Source organism: Cibotium barometz, chromosome 48 (genome assembly GCF_041138505.1).
Source record: "Cibotium barometz isolate CiBa-2024 chromosome 48, ASM4113850v1, whole genome shotgun sequence".
NCBI classification, from domain to species: domain Eukaryota; kingdom Viridiplantae; phylum Streptophyta; class Polypodiopsida; order Cyatheales; family Cibotiaceae; genus Cibotium; species Cibotium barometz.
The window spans coordinates 34,124,771-34,140,664 of record NC_141093.1 but is presented as its reverse complement, the minus strand read 5'-3'; the positions used below and the strand labels follow the sequence as shown (position 1 = coordinate 34,140,664).

Here is a 15,894-nt window from a genome sequence, read left to right as displayed (position 1 = left end):
AACACCCGTTTGACAGATTGCCAATGCTTTGTGCCTAGACTATGCATAAATTTGCTCAATATTGAGACCACATACTGAATGTTTAGACTGGTGCTACACAAAAAGATAAGGCATCTACTGCTTTGATACAACCAAGGTGGTTGCTAATAAGGCCATTGACAATGGGAACCTACAAGGTGCATGAAAGAAATGCAAAGTAAAGTGAGCAGAAATTTTACTTGTAAAGATGTAGAGATCGATGTCGCTGAAGTGTAGCTCGTATACACAAGATGCGGCGTGGTGAGTGTCTGTTGATGCTTTCTTATGTATCTGCACACCCTTCTATAGTAGTATCTGAAAATACTACTCCAAAATTTGATGAAGAATAGTGCAAATCCGATTCTTGAATATGTCTGTAGAAAACTAAAAACAGCGCAAATGGCCCCCAAAATGCGCCGAGAACAAAAATCAGACCAAAAGCCTATAGTACAAAGTACTGCACAATTCACAATCCTCTTTCTTCTCCCAAAAGGGCTCCTTGATCCGATTCAAGGAGACAAGCGACTTGGGGTGAAGAGTAGGGAGCAACACAAGGGTAAGGAGCGTATGCTCTAATACCAAATGTTGGAAATATGGTTGCAAGAATGTACACACACACGCGCGCGCGCGCGCGCACACACACACACATAGTGGAGAAGCTCAAGGAACAAGACTAATGTTAACACAAACACACCATCCACATGCATCCTCTCCCTACATGATATGTATGAATGATTTCATAGAAAGCCTAAAACCAATACTTGGAAATAAAGTACTCTGTTGCACATTTTCATGTTATCAAGTAAGATGATATCAATGACTTATGATAGCAATAATATCCTCCAATTTTGTGTCCATGAGGTCATTGTTAGCCTAATGGCATGTTCAACAAGGAATGCTCATCGTGAATTTTAGGCCATCTTAGGAAAATGAAATTTTAAGTGCCTTTTTAGTTAATCTCCCTTTTCTTTTCCACTTGTCTTTGGTGCCATGGGTCCAACCTTTTTTGTAGGAGCATCAAGGTATAGCTCCCTTTATGATGTAATTGTAGCTTCCCTTTTCTTCCCTTTTCCTTCCCCCATTCTCTTCCTATGATTATTAATCTCATAGAACCTACACTAAATTTTAGCTTTTTTCTTGTTTACTTTATGCCATCATGTATCATACTTGTCCTCCTACTGTCTCACTATCATGTAAGATATATTGGAAGCTATGCCGGTATGACTTTTTAAACTCTTCAAGCATCATGTCTACACTTTGTTTTATGTATTGGCTATCAAGTGAATGTGAATATTTATATTGAAACTAATTTTAATTTTTAGCATAAGTCTAATTTAATATGAATCATTTTTAATGTCACCACATAACCACAAGTGAGGAGAATGCATAAGCACAAACTCACTTGATCGCTTTTGTTTTTGCTCTATTTTGACCCTAACTAACAAAGCCACTTAATTTATTGATCGAGTTTAATCACTTTCTTTGCTCGATTAGGTAGTGTTATCTAGATCCACTCACTTTTCTATGCTTGCTTTTAAGAGCACCTAGTATTGTGGTGAGAATTTCATTCATAACTTTTACTTTTCTAAAAAATTCATGGGTTCAATTGAAGCAAAGAAATTTAAATTATAACCTTTACTTTACATTTGGTGTGATTAAATTCTAGAAGTTTCTATTGTGGTGAGAATTTACTTTTTTTTTATAAATTTCATGGGTTCAATTTTGAAGTGGGCGGAGGTGCTTTGCAAAATAATTAAATAGAAGCTCACATGGCATTGATGGTACATAAAGATAAGACTAGTCATTTTCTTCTAATAGGGGCGGATAACGAGGCAGAAATGTTTTTTCATTAATTTGTGTAAGAGGCTTAATAGCAAAACCTTAAAAGTGGTAAGGTATATTAGGTTTCTTCAACCTTATTTAATGAAGGTTTTTATAACCGTCATCTCATCTCATAACCACATCAATTCCTCTCTTGTTGCGTCCCCAATAATCTCTCTTGCGGACCAGTGGCTCGACGCCAAGTTTGTGGTGGAGGAATGGGGCTCAGGTTCCAAGCCGAAGATGGCCTTGTGCGACGAAGCGAGGTGGAGAAGATGGTGAGGGCTGCAATGGAAGGCGAGGAGGGTAAGACGCTGCGGAAGAATGCTAGCAAGCTCAGAGAGGCCGCATGCACAGCTCATCTCATGGGTACGTAATTATACTCGTGTAGCATGATGATCTGATATAATTAGCGAGAAGCAGAGGGTTAATTGTGTGTAGCATATGCGTGCAGATCACTGCATCATGTGTAGCATATGATAATCTCATATAATTAGCGAGAAACAGAGGGTTAATTGTGTGTAGCATATGCGTGCAGATCATCGACGAGACAGCTGCATCGTACGTGTAGCATATGCGTGCATGATAATCTCATATAATTAGCGAGAAGCGGAGGGTTAATTGTGTGTAGCATATGCGTGCAGATCATCGACGAGAGCTGCATCATCATCATCATCGTTATGGCCCGTGAAGCGAGAACTAATCCCATTGTTGATGACGGTTTCGGTGGCATTAGGGCTTGGGGTGGCCACCATGTATAGGGAGATGGCGCAGTCCCCGACTGTGACGGTTAGCAAGAAAACCAGAGAGACTGTGTTGGAGGTGGAGGACCCAGCTCACGTTGAAAAAATGGGAAAAGAGTTCGTCACGCGCTTTCGGAGGCTGGCTACAGGAGACGTCCAGGAAATCAAATGATCTCCACGTGTGTAAGAGAGAGAGAGAGAGACAGAGAGAGTTGTGTGTGTGTGTGTGTGTTCTCAGACTATTCACCGCTCCTCCTTTTTCTCTCTCCCCCCCATCGCTTCTCTTTCCTCCGCCCTTTATCCCTACCTTCATATATAGTGTTATCAATTAAATTAAGGTCATGATCTCCTCTTATATAGTGTTATCAATTAAATTAAGGCCTAAACTGATGTAAAGTCTAGCTTTATACTAGTCAAAATACACTCTCAATTGTACTTGAACACATGAGATGTAAAGGAATTCAAATGATTTTCTCGTGTGTGTGTGTGTGTGTGAGAGAGAGAGAGAGAGAGAGAGAGAGGAGTGTTCCCCTGCCCTTCCCTATGTCTCTTTGAATGCTAACCACCACAAAATTTACACAATCAAAGTGCTCTTATAGCCATCGTTTCTCTTAATTACACACATGTATAGCCCTTCCTAACACACTCTCTCAGAGCCCTTTATCCAGCACTCTTCCCTTGTAAAACTTGAGAGACCTTCCTTCTCCACACAAGTTAGATCTAGTGTAGATTTTCTAAGTTTAAAGTGGTATCAATTATATTAAGGTCATGATCTTCTCTGCCTTCATGTACAGTGCTATCAATTAAATTAAGTCCTTATTTTTCTCCAAATTGATGTAGAGTCTAGCTTTATGATGGCCACATAGACTCAAATGTGCTTGCACACAATTGATGTAGAGTATAGCTTTATGATAGTCAAGATCACTCACCATATTCTCAAACCTTAGGTGCCCTTTTAGTAAAAGCGCTCTATATTTGTAAATATCACAAGCATTGGGTGCCATTTAATAAGTTCTCTAAAGTTTTAAACCAACACAATTCACCCTTCAATACACATGTCTAGTCTTATAACTCTTATGAGTAAGCTCAAATGATGTATTTGGGGGCCCTTTTAATAAGCTCTCTAGATCTTAAAATATCATGAGCATCCCATAGCAAGGAAAATAACTCCTCACCTTTGGTGGAATTTGCAATGGCAAGGTATTTCCAACCTTTATCTTTTAAGTTTTCTTGTTCCTTTTTAGATGCCAAATCCATGGCCACCTCCAAGTCATCTCCAACCTTTACCAACACAACTTTAGGCGAGCCTCTTCTTTTGAAAGAGCAAGACTAAGGTCCTCCTACATAGTGATATTTAATGAATGTTTACAAAGCTAGAATAACTTGATACTTGTTGAAAGAGAACAGAGAGACGAATTACCTTCCACCACAAGGCAAATTATACCATGGACGCACCGCACAATTGGCTCTTGTCTCAATCTCATACTCAATCTTTGCCCAAGGTTGTTGCTCGGGTGTCATGTACCCAAGAATGCTCTCTTTGTTAGCTATCCCAAACTTATGACACATGTATATCTCATGGGCAAGAGTTGGTTTCACATGACGTCTTGTGATGCTAAAAACAAATGAATAACCAAGTCAAATAGCATCATCTACTATACAAGAACAGAAAGAATCAAATAGCATACATACAAGAATAGAAAGAAACCCACATGTTTGTAGAATCTAGAGCTAGAAAGAGCTCTCCTTCCTTTTTTTCTCACAATCAAGAAAGATACATCGAACCCGCACATGATAATCAATTCGATCAGATCATTCTTAACACAAAAATAAACACAATGTTTAGGTACACTTGAAACTACAAACTCAAAAGAGAGGCACATGTTCCAATACTAAACCATATTTCAGTCTTTTCATCCATGTCTTGTAGTGGTGGTTTCCATCCCAAATAAGGAACTTCATACCTTTCAAATCTTCCCACTCTTTAGGTAGTTCTGCTTCAAAAGCATCATTGACTTGTCTCTACACACGTCCCCAACTATCCAAGTCTTGGGGAGTAATTGGCATATGCTTCCCAAATCTTCCGTTGAGAGACACCGTAAAGGATCCCATGTTTTCCATGTAGGCGGCATTGTCAAATGTGAAAACACGCCATGTTACATCACTTGATGCTTTCCTAATCACTTTGTTTGATACAAGCCAACAAAGAGGCACTAGCGGTGGCTCCACCTTACGCTTATCATAAAAGGATGAAAGCACTTGACTCATCACACCAAGGGAAATTTTCTTACCCAACACCCTTGAATGAGATTCTTGATTTTCTGTAGTTGCATTTGCCCCATCCTCAGACTCCAGAAGAGAGGCCGATTTTGTCACTAAATAACGGAAGTGTCTCCTCATCACTCACCACATTGGAGCCATTCTCTTGAGCCTCATCATCTATAAAAATACATCATTTGTAAGATCCTTTCCTCTTAATTGGTGTGGCCACATGTACTCTAGATGAGGCCTCTTGTTCAATAGACCTTCGGTTAGTGGATCCTGACCATAAGAGCATGCCACCTGTGTATAGAAAAGAACCATGCAATCACCCACATCATACTATCATACAATGAACCATCCACATCATGACTATATTACCATCCACAATGAACCATAAAACCATCAATCATAAAATCGCTATCAACACACCTCTGTCATGCTTAGACCTCTTGCCTCCTTGTTTGCTTGCATTATGTTTTGGAGCCATAGTGCAAAGCCTGTAAAATCAAAGTGAGACAACATGAGGCACATATAATTTAGTGTTACATAGTATTTAAATGAAAGACTATACCTTCATATAGAAGGAAACTTACACTCCCATACACACATCTCCCACACAGACTCTACCTACACACATACACACCTACTCAAGACATACACACATACACACATGTAATTGTCCTCTATCTCTACCTCCCCCATGCATGGTACATCTTTTGCAACTCCTTTGCTCCTCCTCTATGCCCTCATATCTCCTTATCTCTATCCTCAAGCTATGGGATCATACTCCAATTTGACCATTGGCTATTCTAATAGCACGTGACATGTGTCTCTATAGTGTGAGCTTGAGGAAGTGATCTTTGTAGAATAACCATGTGGTGTGGGTTTCTAATATAATCAAGATGAGGTGATTGATCTCTCTGTGGGAGAGGGGAAACAAGACTATAATGAAAAGATGGCAAGTAATCAATGTTTAAGGAATGTGAGGCAAATTAGCTCTTAACCTAGGCATACCATGACCATGTTGCACCCTCTACTTCCAACCTTTGTGAGTCCGCCCAGCCCATGTGTCGTCCTCTGCTGGTCGGCCTACTCAACTGGCTCCTCCCGCCCCCATATAATAAGGGTGGATCCAGCCCCACTCATGACATCTTTCATGCATTGCAGCCCTCAGCTTTGGCAGTTTTGCCAAGCAGCCCACCAGGAGCAGGAAATGCAAGCAAGAAGAAGGGTCATCTATCTGTGTGATCTTCAGTGGCTGCATCTCAACAGCGCCCACAAGGAGAAAATGCAAGTTCCTTCAGTTCAGTCTAGTCTCCAGAAGTTCTCTGCAATGTGCGTGTGAGCCTTTGTCTCTAAAGTGAACAACAAACCCATAGTTACATTCTGTGTCATCTTGGGAAGACTTCCTAGCAATGGTGAGCCTCTAAGATTGAGAGAGTCCAGCAACAAGAAGACTAGATGAGGAGCTCCAAAACAAGATACTTGTGAATGCTTGTTCATTCAAACTTGCAATGCATCAGTAATCTTACAAATCAACCTTCAGTCTATCTAAAGTTAACACTCATGTAGCGGTACTTGTTTGTGCCATGATTGGGGACATGGGTATATAGGGAGGTTTTGGGTGGTGTATCCTCATTGTGGTCACTTTGCTGTAGATTTTTTTCAATGACGCCAACCTCCAACAGGGGTAGGCTGATGGGAAGATACCCTCAATGTTGAATAAATAGAAAAATAGTTCCAAATGTATCAAAAAAAGGGGGGATCCCAGAGCTCCCCGAGCACCCGTGCGTGCGCGGGTGCTTAGGGAGCCACTCGTGCGTGCATGGGGAGCTCTGGGAGCCCCCCTTTTTTTGATGCGTTTGGAACCACTCATGGGCATGGTTTCTATGGACATACTCCTACCACTCCTGGGCATGTTTTTTGTCTATGGACATACTCCTACCCTCTAAACAACATTCAGAAACAAGACAGCAAAAACATATCATTTAGAAAAAAAAAGGAGTGCTCCCAAAGCTCCCCGAGCACTCGTGCGCACGGGGGTGCTCTCAGGGAGCTCTGGGAGCGCCCCTTTTTTTCACATACCCAAATTGTTAAAGCTCTGGGAGTGCATCGGGATCTTCTTCGCTTTCTTCTCGCGAGCTCTTCTTCTTCTTGTTCCCTTTCTTCTTCTTCACTACTAGCGGCCACAAACAACTTCTCTTGATTAAGATTAAGTTTTAATAAAACAATGCTATATAAAATTTAGGTTTTAGTAAGCCAATACTAGAGTATTAGAGATAAATAAAAAAGTATAGTATAGTTTAGTGTCTTATTTTTATTATATATAGAATATAATAAAAGGGATTCCATTTTTAGTAACAAATAAATGAGGTATAGTGTATTACTTACATATAGAATAGTAAATAGTATTACTTATAATACTATATAAATAGTATTACTTATAGTATAGTCATATAGTGTAGTATATATAGTACATTCTAGTATACTAAAGTGTATTTAGTATTGTATAATATAGTATTATATAGTGTACTATCTCTGTAGTGTATTATAGAGTTTACGTATAGTATTATAGAGTGTATTACTTAGTATAGTAAAGAGTATCACTTATATTATAGTATTATAGTGTATTAATTATTGTATAGTTTAGTATGTATATATAGTATATTTAGTGTAGCATAATATAATATTGTATAGAGTGCATGATTGAGTATACGTATAGTATTAAAGAGTATTATATAAGGTGGTCATTGTGATCTAGGTAGGATTTTGTTTTTAATGCTGCTTTGGAGGGTGATTAGGGTCTTAATTATGTGCATTTAAAGCTTTGAAGACCCTCCAAAGAAGAGTGTAGCCCTCCAAACTTGCAGACCTCCTCTGAACGTGCAATAAGAGGTATCTATGCTTCACTCACCTCCACGTGTCTAGCTAGCCTTGCTGCCACAACAACTGGCCTATGGGATCACCCTCTAAGAGGCCGCCCCCATTACCATCCACATTTGGAGGTGAAAGGAGGGCAACCTATTATAAAGCTGACATTTTTTAGCTTTAACTAGTTGAAAACCTCTCTAGAGAATTTAAGAGGGTTTGCAAACCACCCTCTACCCTCTTAGTTCCTTATGACCTGCTATTACAGGTGTAGCCCCCTCTATACTCTAAATGAGGAGGGTTATAGGGGCGGCCTATAAAAAAAGAATGTTAAATACATGCAAGCATGTAATGATGAATGTTTTCCTTGTAATATTTGGTATAAAGACTAATCATAATGCAATATAAGTCGTTTTGGTGTATTTGATTTGATGCACATATTCATGATAGGTTCAATCCCTCATTTACCATAAGATTTTATTATATATTTTTCCAAGAAGTATTTTGTACTTTAATTGAGAGGTATTTTGTAATACTTATTATGAGGGAATACTATCCTGCAAAGATATTCAAGTTGGTGATAGTATGTTGATGTCTTCTTTGTGTTTAAGCTTAGATAACTCATTGCTTGGATAAATCATTATTAAGGCTTGGATAACTCATTATTTAGGCTTACAAATGGCAATTGTTGAAGCAACTGTGTCATGGTCTGTGGGCATAGAGAAATTAACTCATAATCTTCAGCTTAGGGATGGCAAGCTCTTGAGCTTGTACTATCTTCAATCATTGTTGCCCCCAAGTTCTATTTTTGTTTCTCTGCATGCTATTTTGCATTTTGGTACAGACTTAACTAAAGTGGAGACTCCATATCAATGGGATGTAGATGGTAATAAAATGTTCTGCTTTGGATTCATGACTTAGTTGCCACTACAGAATTGTTCATAGCTAAGGTTCTTGCTACATCAGTGACAGTGATGAGAGTCTGGAGTTTGACAGACCAAGTTTTGTTGGTCCAGTGTTATTGACAATAGATGTTGAAGACACTCCACCCAAAACAATAGAGGATTGTGAACTGGATGAGGATTATAAACAAGATATAATTGAAGTAGATTTGAAGGAAGAGGAGGAAATCAAGCAGATTGTTCCTTGGGATAATGGGGAATGATAAGGCACAACGCTTGAAGAAGCTATTGCATAACTCAAATGGACCTGGCTTCTATGGTGACTAAGCTTCCTTATGGATATAATGAAATTATTGCATTTGTATTGCCTCCACATTCATGAAAGGGTTCAACTATGGATGGAATGCAACAAAGGTTTGATGGTCATTTGTGGACGAGGCCCAAGGTCAGTAGCATGGTAATAGACTGCATAGTTCATAAAAGCCAATGCCACTACAAGGAAAAGCGACCGTAGACGCGTTTTGATAACATGGTTTAAAATGTTACGGGCGCATTTATAAGAGTGTCTACAAGCACGTCTATCGACACGTGTCTATAGGTGCATCTATATGCACGTCTATAAGTGCCTCTAATAATGATATAGACGCGCCTATGGATGCGCATATAGACGCGCCTATAGACGTGCATATAGACGCACCTATAGATGTGCTCTAGAATTATTATTTTTTTCCAAAGAGCTGCATGTGCAGATGTACAGCTGCATTTTCTGCACATGCAGCTGCATTTTCTACACAGGCAGCTTCTGATTTAAGGTACAAAAACAAACCTACAAAACAAATCCCCAGCACCCAAGGGTGCAATAATAATAAAGGAAAGAGAGGAAAGATAGAAAAGCACTTACCTCTTTTTCGTAATGTTGAAAGAGAGGATTAGAGAACCTACAAAACCAACAAAAGGGTGAGGAAAGGATTAGTAATGCATACATACAAAAGCTCATGCAAGCTATGCCGCTATGCAAGCCTTATGCAAGCTTTGCTAAAGCTTATGCATAAAACATGCATGAGGCCTTATGCTGCATAAAGCATTATGCATAGAGCATGCATGAGGCCTTATGCATAAAGCCTATGCATAAAGCTATGCATGAGGCCTTATGCATAAAGCTATGCATGAGGCTTATGCATATAAAGCACTATGCAAGCCACGCTAGCCTAAACTAAACCGTATCCCGACACTATGCATTAAGCATGCATGCTTAGAGCTTAGTGCATGCATAGAGCTTAATGCATGCATAGATTAAGCTCTATGCATATAGAGATTAATGCATGCATAGATTAAGCTCTATGCATATAGAGCTTAATGCATGCATAGAGGTCTATGCATAGATCTCTATGCATTATGAATGCATGCATAGAGCTTAATCTATGCATTAAGCTCTACAAATAGAGCTTAATGCATAGATTAAGCTCTATGATTAGAGCTCTATTCATAGATTAAGCTCTATGCATAGAGGACCTACAAAACAAAACCCCTCTTTTTGCTAGATAAAAATAGAGGAAAGAGAGGATAAAAAGATAGGAAAGAGCGAAAAGATAGGAAAGCACTTACTTCTTTTTGGTGATGTTGAAAGAGAAGATTAGAAGACCTACAAAACCAACAAAAGGTTGAGGAAAGGATTAGTAATGCATACATACAAAAGCCCTAAGAACCTAATGCATACATAAAAAATCAAAAAGATTAAGCTCTATGCATAGATATGCAAGCTATGCCGCTATGCAAGCCTTATGCAAACTACGTGTAACGAAAGCTTATGCATAAAGCATGCATGAGGCCTTATGCATAAAGCTTTAAGCATAATGCTTTATGCATGAGGCCTTATGCATAATAAAGATTTAAGCATAATGCTTTATACATGAGGCCTTATGCATAAAGCATTATGCATCAGGCTTATGCTTAAAGCACTATGCATAAGGCCTTAAGCATGAGGCCTTAAGCATAAAACTATGCATGAGGCCTTATACATAAAGCTATGCATGAGGCCTTATGCATAAAGTTTATGCATAAAGATTATGCATAAAGCTTATGCGCAAACCTACAAAACAAATCCCCAGCACCCAAGGGTGCAATAATAATAGAGGAAAGAGAGGGAAGATAGAAAAGAACTTACCTCTTTTTCGTGATGTTGAAAGAGAGGATACGAGGACCTAATAAACCAAAAAAAGGGTGAGGAAAGGATTAGTAATGCATACATCCAAAAGCTTATGCAAGCTATGCCAAAGCTTATGCAACCTATGCCTATGCAAGCCTTATGCAAACTATGCCGCTATGCAAGCCTTATGTAAGCTATGCTAAAGCTTATGCATAAAGCATGCATGAGGCCTTATGCATAAAGCTTTAAGCATAAAGCTATGCATGAGGCCTTATGCATAAAGCATTATGCATAAGGCTTATGCATAAAGCATGCACGAGGCCTTATGCATAAAGCTATGCATGAGGCCTTATGCATAAAGTTATACATGAGGCTTATGCATAAAGCACTATATGCAAGCCACGCTAGCTTAAACTAAACCGTACCCTGGCACTATGCATTAAGCATACATGCATAGAGCTTAATTCATGCATAGATTAAGCTCTATGCATAGAGCTTAATCTATGCATTGTTGAAATATACAAGTGAATAAGGTGTGTGCGGGAACAAGTCCTTGGTTAGAGGCTGTAAAAGAGAATGTATAAATATGAAAGAACCTGTGAAAAGGTGAAAAGGTGAGAAGAATCTACTGGGAGAGAATAAAGGGTAATATGAGAAGATTTAGGAAGTGTGGAGATATTCTGGGAAAAGTGAAGAGGTGGAGAGAATCAAGCAAAAGAGGTGGAGATATTCTGGGAGAGGTGGAGTGAATCAAAAGGGTGATGCAACCCAAAGAGGACAAGTAAACATGGTAAGAGTTGAAACTATACCCTGGGAGATTGTAAGGGGAGCCTTGAGAAGTGATGACTATGACCAGATGACTTGGGATATTTGAGGGGAAACCTTTAGAAGTGATGGCTACGACTAGATCACAAGGTCGAGTACCCGGAAACACCAGCGGATAAGCCAAAAATAGGAAGGTTGAAGCTAGAAGAATGAATGGAGCAGCATAGAGTCCGGGACAAGTTGCCACCAATCCAGAAGAATGGATGAGGCAGAATAGAGTCCAAGAAGAGGTCACCAAGCTGGTAAAATAAGCCCAGGGAGTGATCCGAACTATATAGGAAATACCATGCCACTCGGAGTTAAATGTGAAAACAATCTAGATTAGGACATCTTGGATAAAAGAAGAAAAGAAATAACTCTCTGAAAGAGATATGTGACAAGGGAACCTCATAGTAGTGAGAGGTGCTAAAGTGCCACAAAGAGCCCAAACAAACTTAAAGAGAGATGGGTAATAACCCCATTAAACTGATGTTGGGACAAAATCAACAAGAAGTAAAGAGAAGTACCACCCCAATCATGGAGTAAGGTGGAAACAACAAGTCTTTCCAAGAGTAGGAAAGAAATGAGAAGAGCCCAGCAAGATATCTATGGGAGGACCTCAATAAAGATGAAGCTCAACATTACATTAGACCAGTTCTTATACCAAGCTACAGGCAGCAAAAGTTGCTCAAAAAGTTGGTACTATAGGAAAAGCTAGAAATATTGCCAATGATAGAGCTAGAAGACACAATATGTGACTGCACCAATGTGGAGAAGGTCACAGATTATGACACAACAATTCCACATGCTATGGTCAAGCTAAGAGGACAAACCATACCACGTCATTTTCTAGATGGAGGATCTAGAGTGAATATACTATCAAAAAGCTTAGCCAAGAGAATTGGCATAACGATAATACAACCAATAGTGCCATTCCATGTGAAAATGACAAATCAAAGAAGAGTCTAACTAGTGGGAATTGTGAGATGAGAGGAGATACAAATAGCAATATGTGCCTTCTGTGTGGTGTTTATGGTGCTCAAAATGGAAGAAATGTTTAGAGCTTACCTAATTTTACTAGGAAGACCATGTGGTATTTGTGGTGCTCAAAATGGAAGAAATGTCTAGAGCTTACCCAATGTTATTAGGAAGACCATGTCTAAGGAGTGGGAAGATTAAGTACAACTGGGAGAAACAAACTAGATCACCATATAAAAGAGAAAAAAGAAGATGAGAGTCTCTATCAAGGCCAAGGACAAGCTAAACTTGACAACTAGACCCCTCCATGTTAAAGGATTAAACTACTTGAAAGGAGTAGAGGATGATGAAGAGGAGCAGATCTTGAGAGAAAATCTAGATCTCTTGTCACTATTTGAGATGGATGTGGAGGATCATTCAAAAATATGATCCTGAGGTATTGGCAGTTCAGCTAATGGCACAAGTAGATGAAAGCAACACAAAGTCAGTGGGAATCCCAAAGATCCTCTATGAGAAGAAGAGGAAGCCACGCTGATAGTCCGTAAAGAAGACTAAGAAGGCAGAAAGAATCACTTGAGAGATCAATTTGGGTGATGAGGATGAGCCCAAGACTATTAGGGTAAGTGCAAAATTAGGGCAATTTGAAATATGAATTGACACAACTACTTACAACATAAAAGTATGTGTTTTCTTGAGACTACATAGACATGAAAGGGCATTGATCCAAGATTCTATTAGCACAAGATCAACCTCAAGGAAGACATGGTGCCTATATTAAAAAAAAACAAGTACACAATGTACCCAAAACTATGCAAGATAAGTAAAGGAAGAAATGGACAAGTTGTTCAAGGTAGGGTTCATTTATTCCATTGAAAAAGTAGAGTGGCTGTCACCCATTGTGATAGTATTGAAGAAGAATGGGAAACTAGATTCTATATTAATTACAAAAATCAAATGCAGCCACAAATGTGGATCCCTTTCCACTGCCATTTATTAACTCAGATCTAAATGTAGTAGCATGGCATAAAATGTACTCCTTCCTGGATGGATTTAGTGGTTACAACCAAGTCTCGATGGAGATCAAGAGAAGAATGCATTCATTACAAAATGGGAGTCATTTACATTAAATGCAATGACCTTTGGCCAACAACAGTGGATGGTATAAAAAATCTTTCACAAATATCTCACCACATTTATGAGGGAGTTCATTGATGATTTCAATGTGTTTGAAAAGAAGTTAGAGCATCTACATCACCTAATGCTATGTTTAGAAAAGTGTAGAAAAGCAAGGCTAAGTCTGAATCTAATAAAGTGTGCATTTGCAGTGTGGTGTCACAAGTGGCTTGGCAGTGGATTCAGTCAAGGTGGAGGTGATTGTGACGTTACAAGCACTAAGGAACATCAAGAAACTAGCCATATTTCTTGGTCAAATTAAGTGACATAACAAGTTCTTGAGATTTTTAAAAGATGTTTGTTGCAAGCCATTGTACTGCTTGTGACAATAAAGAACACTAAGTATGCCTCGTTTGGAGGATGTCAAAAAGCATTCCAAAATTTGATGACGCTACTAGCATTTGCATCCATCCTACATCAACCCAACTTTGAGCTAATCTTTCATAAATTTGTGGATACATCCGATGTGCCATTAGGAGTGCATTGATTCAAGAAGCAAAAAAAAGGTTGATGCAAGAAGCACAAAATTTGTGGATACATCCGATGTGCCATTAGGAGTGCATTGATGCAAGAAGCACAAAAAGGTTGGTTTTGGCTAGTATGTTATGCAAGCAGAAGACTTGCAAAGGAAAAAAGAAACTACTCCACCATAGAGATGATCTACTCCATTAAGAAATTTAGGCATTACTTGTTGGGAAATTCGTTTGAATTTCACGCAGATCACAAGGCACTATTGTACCTAGATGAGCTGCCTAAGTTTAAAGTTGAAGGTATGTATAAAGTTTGTGAAGCATGTCAATTTGGAAAGGAAACAAAACATGTATTTCCACATGATAGAAATGTACTAGATGTTATGCATTCAGATGTATGGGGTCCTGTGAAGACTATGTCTATGGGTGGCTGCAGGTACTACTACGTAACATTCATTGATGACCACACAAGGAGAGTTGGGGGTGTACTTCATGAAGGAGAAGAGTGAAGTGTTCACTCATTTTCAGAATTTCAGAGTTATGGCTAAAAAACAGACAGGACAGCATGTGAAGTACCTAAGGTCAGATGGAGGGGGAGAATACTTCTCTAATGAGTTCTCTGAATTCTTGCAAAAGAATGGCATTCAGAGACAATTTACATGTAGATACACTCCGCAGCAAAATGGGGTTGCTGAGCGGAAAATTAGTTGGGAAACTTAACCCACCTTTGGATTACTTGTTCAAGAATGCAAAGCCTTCTTTGATCTCTGAAGTTGTGAACATGGCGGAAGATTTTGCTAAGCCATTTTTGGTGATAAGCCACTCAGAGGAAGGTGGAACCCTCGGCTTTTCGCAAGGCCTCCTATTTTAGAAAATGCACCTAGATCTACCATGCCCAAGAGGAACCGTGGGCCAAGTCAAAGTCAGAGTCGAGGATTAGGAAGAATCGGGCCAGGAGGGAGACCTTTCTCTCAAGAAACTGGATCGAGAGGAATGACTTTTTGTCAAGTGCCTTCCATGGATATGCCCTTAGTGACTCCTATTGACTACAACATGGCAAAGTTTTTCATGAAAACAGATGTTTCAGATAAAAAGTAGCAGGACCATCAACTCAAGGATCTCCCAAATCAATTAGGACCTGCTAATTCTATTTAGAGGTGGGAAAATCCAAGACAAAACCTAATCAGTTGCTTTAAGGGGTATTACTATTGCTAATAAGGTAGAGAATGAGAGAGGCCGGATTGATGTTGCACTAGAGCACCAAGGATAGAATCACAATTCTCTTTGATTCAAACTCTGACAAGCTATTAAGGTAAGGACTTTAAGCCTTTAGTTGATTTTGGTAGTGCCTATTCATCCGTATTGTTTGGATGCCTGCATAAATTTGTTCTTGATCAAAGGCAAGGTAAACCAAAACAAGTAGAACTAGCTAGTGGGAAACTTCTTCTCACTCGCCATGAGACTTATAAGATTTAGTTCTTAATGGATGGAAACTCTACTGAATTCAATTTAAGGTCTTACCCTTAGGATTATGCAAGAAAGGGCTGCACTCAATTGGGATGGAGTGCACACATCCTAGCATTCATTACATGGAAATGCACACAAGGGTAGACATACCACTAGATCCTTGAGCAATCAAACAAGATAATATTGTATATTCCAAAAGTTAGTAAATGAGATATGATGGGCCCATTTTCACACTTCACTTA

At 39.1% G+C, this 15,894-nt stretch overlaps 1 protein-coding gene across 1 annotated transcript; it reads left to right on the top strand.

Moving 5' to 3' along the window:
• The first annotated feature begins 2,038 nt into the window (after positions 1-2,038).
• LOC147611108 (uncharacterized) lies at positions 2,039-3,061 on the top strand. The gene is made up of 2 exons (XM_086785771.1): positions 2,039-2,208; positions 2,484-3,061. The coding sequence occupies exons 1-2, from the start codon at positions 2,189-2,191 to the stop codon at positions 2,752-2,754; spliced, it is 291 nt and encodes a 96-aa protein (XP_086641897.1). The 5' UTR covers positions 2,039-2,188; the 3' UTR covers positions 2,755-3,061.
• The last annotated feature ends 12,833 nt before the right edge of the window (positions 3,062-15,894 follow it).